The following is a 3,351-nucleotide window of genomic DNA, read 5'->3' on the forward strand; positions in this document are numbered from 1 at the left end:
CGCTTCAATCCATCTTGAAAACATATCAATAATAACTAATACATATTTAAAGCTCATACACACAGGTAGTTCAATAAAATCCATTTGCAAGTGTACAAAAGGGCCCATGGGGTTTGGGTGGGATGCGGGCTGTACCTTCTTTATTTTCCCTGCATTCATGGTCTGGCAGATAGTACAATTTTCACATATTTGTTTTGCCAACTTTGAGATTCCTGGTGCATACCAGGTCTTGAGGATATAGTCCGCCATCCCCCCTTTGCCCGCATGGGTGAATTTATGAACACATCGGGCGATTGGTGATAATAATGATTTGGGTGCCACCATGTGGCCGTCATGATGGACCCACAAGCCGTCCGTGTTTTTGAAACAGTGATTAACATCCCACTCCGCTATTTCTTCAGGGCTAGCCTTTTCTTGATGGGCTAGCACATCATTCAGGGATGGGGTTTGTTGTTGATCTATACTTTCTTTAACTGGACAAATCTTAACCTGTGATCCTATCTGTGATAAGGCTATGGTTTTAGCAGCTTGATCTGCTGCTGCATTTCCTAGTGCAACCTCATCCAAATGCCCTGTGTGTGCTTGGCACTTAATAATCGCAACTTGTTTAGGTTTTTGGATTACCAATAAAAGGTTTTTCACCTCTTGTGCGTTTTTAAATTTGGGTTCCGGAAGATGTTAAAAAACCACGAAGTTTCCAAATCTGTCCGTAATCATACGCTACTCCAAACGCATATCTAGAATCGGTATAAATATTAACAGATTGACCTGTAGCCAATATACATGCTCTAGTTAGCACAAATAATTCTGCTTGTTGTGCTGAAAATGAACTTGGGAGACGAAACGCTTCTATTGTTTCGTTCTGGGTAGTCACTGCATATGCTGTTTTTGGACTTCCCTTCAAGTCTCTCAATGCTGATCCATCTACATAAAATATATAATCTGGATTTAGTATAGGGTCTTCAGTCAGATCTATCCTTGGTTTAGAAACCAACTGGGTGATTTCTACACAGGAGTGTGGTTCTCCTTCTTCCTCTGTGGGTAGTAAAGTAGCTGGATTCAGGGTGTTGCACCTTTTAATTACCAATCTTGTATTGGACAAAAGTTCTACCTCATATTTAGTTAACCTGGCTGAGGTTAGATGTTGGGTAGCACATTTGGTGAGAAGAATTTCAACCGCATGAGGAACGTACAAAACAGTCTGGTGACCTAGAGTGATCGTCTGTGCCTGCTGAACGGCATAATACGCTGCTGCTAAAGCAGGCAGACATCCGGGTAATCCTCTTGCTACTGGATCTAATTGAGTGCTAAAAAATGCTACCGGCCGCTGTTTATCTCCATGCAGCTGCGTCAGCACTGATTGTGCGAACCCTGATTTCTGATACACGAATAAGTTAAACGGCTTGTTGTAATCTGGGAGTCCCAAAGTTGGGGCCGATACCATAGCTTGCTTAACTTGCCGGAAGGCTTCCTCGGTACCTGGGTTCCATTCCAATTTCTCTGGCATGGTGGGCATACTAATATCAAGTAATGGTCTGGATATCTCGGAATAATTTAAAATCCATTGTCTGCAATAGCCAGACATTCCTAGGAAATGTTTCATTTCCCTTTTTGTCACTGGCTTAGGTGAATTGCAAATTGCCGCTACTCGATCACTTGTTAGCTGCCTGGTATTTCGTTCTAACTGATGTCCCAGATATTTTACCTTTTCTTGAACCATCTGTAACTTGGTTTTGGAAACCTTATGTCGTTTATCTGCTAACGCCGTTAACAAAGTTAAAGAGTCTTGGACACAGGCTTCTCGGTTTGGTGAAGCTAATAGCAAATCATCTACATATTGAATTAATGTTGAACCCGCTGCTAGGATTACATCGTCCAGATCCTTCTTTAAGCATTGAGAGAAAATCGTAGGGCTTTCGGTAAATCCTTGTGGGAGTCTAGTCCAAGTATACTGCTGGCCTTTATAGGTGAATGCAAATAAAAATTGTGACTCTGGATGTATTGGTATTGAAAAGAAAGCGGAACATAGATCAACTACCGTGTAGAAAGTAGTGTCTGCCGGTATGCTGATTAAAATGGTGACTGGATTGGGGACCACCGGATAGGTAGGGAAGACTGCTTCATTTACTGCCCTTAAATCTTGCACAAACCTCCATTTTTGGGACTCCGCCTTTTCTACTGGTAGAATCGGGGTATTGCAAGCGCTTTTAGTAGGAACAATAATACCTTGTTCTAAAAGTGATTCAATTACTGGCTGTATCCCCCTTTCTGCTCTTTCAGACAATGGGTACTGCTGTCTTCGTGGTAATGGTGCCGCTGGATTTATGGTAACTTTATAGGGTTGTGCCGTATACATTTTTCCTACTTCGTTAGGATGTTGTGCCCATAATTTCCCTGGGACTTGTTCAAGCCATTCTTCAACCTGTTTGGATAACCATACTCCATTGTGTCCCAACTCTCTTCTTTCGAGAAATCCATTAAAAATTTCCTTTGTAGCTAACTTTACTGCAAATCCATTACTGTCATACTGGAGAAGGGCGGCTCCCTCTTTATACCATGTATACGTTACTGGCAGTGAGCTCATTCTCAGTACCATTGGCCCTATGTCCTTTGAACGGTATCCTTGTGCCACAGCTAAAGTCAGATGTGGCTTGGAATGTTTTATCTTGAACAACGACCTTGAAGTCATGGTTAGATTAACTAAGGCTGCGATTCCTTCTGGCCCAACAAAAACCATTTCGGTGGATAAAAGGTAACTTAGTTTTAAAAACGGGTGATAAAACTTTTCCAATTTCCAGTCGTGTCCAATTTTATCATAATAAACGGTACAATGCAAATCGTAGTGCCAGCTTATGTTTAAGGTATTAATATAGTCAGACAAGACGTATGTCATTTCTTCCCATACCTCTATTTGATCCACTAAATCTGATCGTAAATTTCCTTGTAGCACTTCCCATGTATACAGAACAGGGTGTTGGGTCTCTTTCATTGGGCAAATACAAGCCTTTTCTTCTGGGATTTGCACCGTTATTCTCGTGGGGGAACATATTATAGTCGCGTTCATCTTGCACATTAAATCTCTCCCACATAAATTCATACTGGAACCTTCAGATAGTAAGAACGTATGTCCTTGTTCATATTGATCAAATTGTATTGTTATTGGCGCTGATCTTTTTAGACTTTGGGGAATCCCAGTCACTCCTATTATGGAAACCTTTGTTCCGCTTGCTGGGATTTTCTTGGCCAAGTCTCTTCCTATCATGGAAAAGGTAGCTCCTGTATCTACCAAAAAAGTGGTTGGCTAACCTGCCACTTCAATCTCTATTTCTGGTTCACTTTGGGCATCTTTGG

General features: G+C 41.5%; 1 protein-coding gene across 1 annotated transcript; it reads right to left on the reverse strand.

Moving 5' to 3' along the window:
* Nucleotides 1-655: 655 nt before the first annotated feature.
* Nucleotides 656-3,064, reverse strand: LOC147116162 (uncharacterized). Its single transcript, XM_085992012.1, has one exon. The coding sequence runs from the start codon at nt 3,062-3,064 to the stop codon at nt 656-658; it is 2,409 nt and encodes an 802-aa protein (XP_085848138.1).
* Between the last annotated feature and the right edge of the window lie 287 nt (nt 3,065-3,351).

Source organism: Somniosus microcephalus, chromosome 6, assembly GCF_052327205.1.
Source record: "Somniosus microcephalus isolate GS21.2 chromosome 6, FLI_Smic_1.0, whole genome shotgun sequence".
NCBI classification, from domain to species: Eukaryota; Metazoa; Chordata; class Chondrichthyes; order Squaliformes; family Somniosidae; genus Somniosus; species Somniosus microcephalus.

Excerpts from the sequence above, each read along its gene's own strand:
- LOC147116162 (XM_085992012.1), bottom strand. The coding sequence starts at position 3,064 with ATGAACGCGACTATAATATGTTCCCCCACGAGAATAACGGTGCAAATC.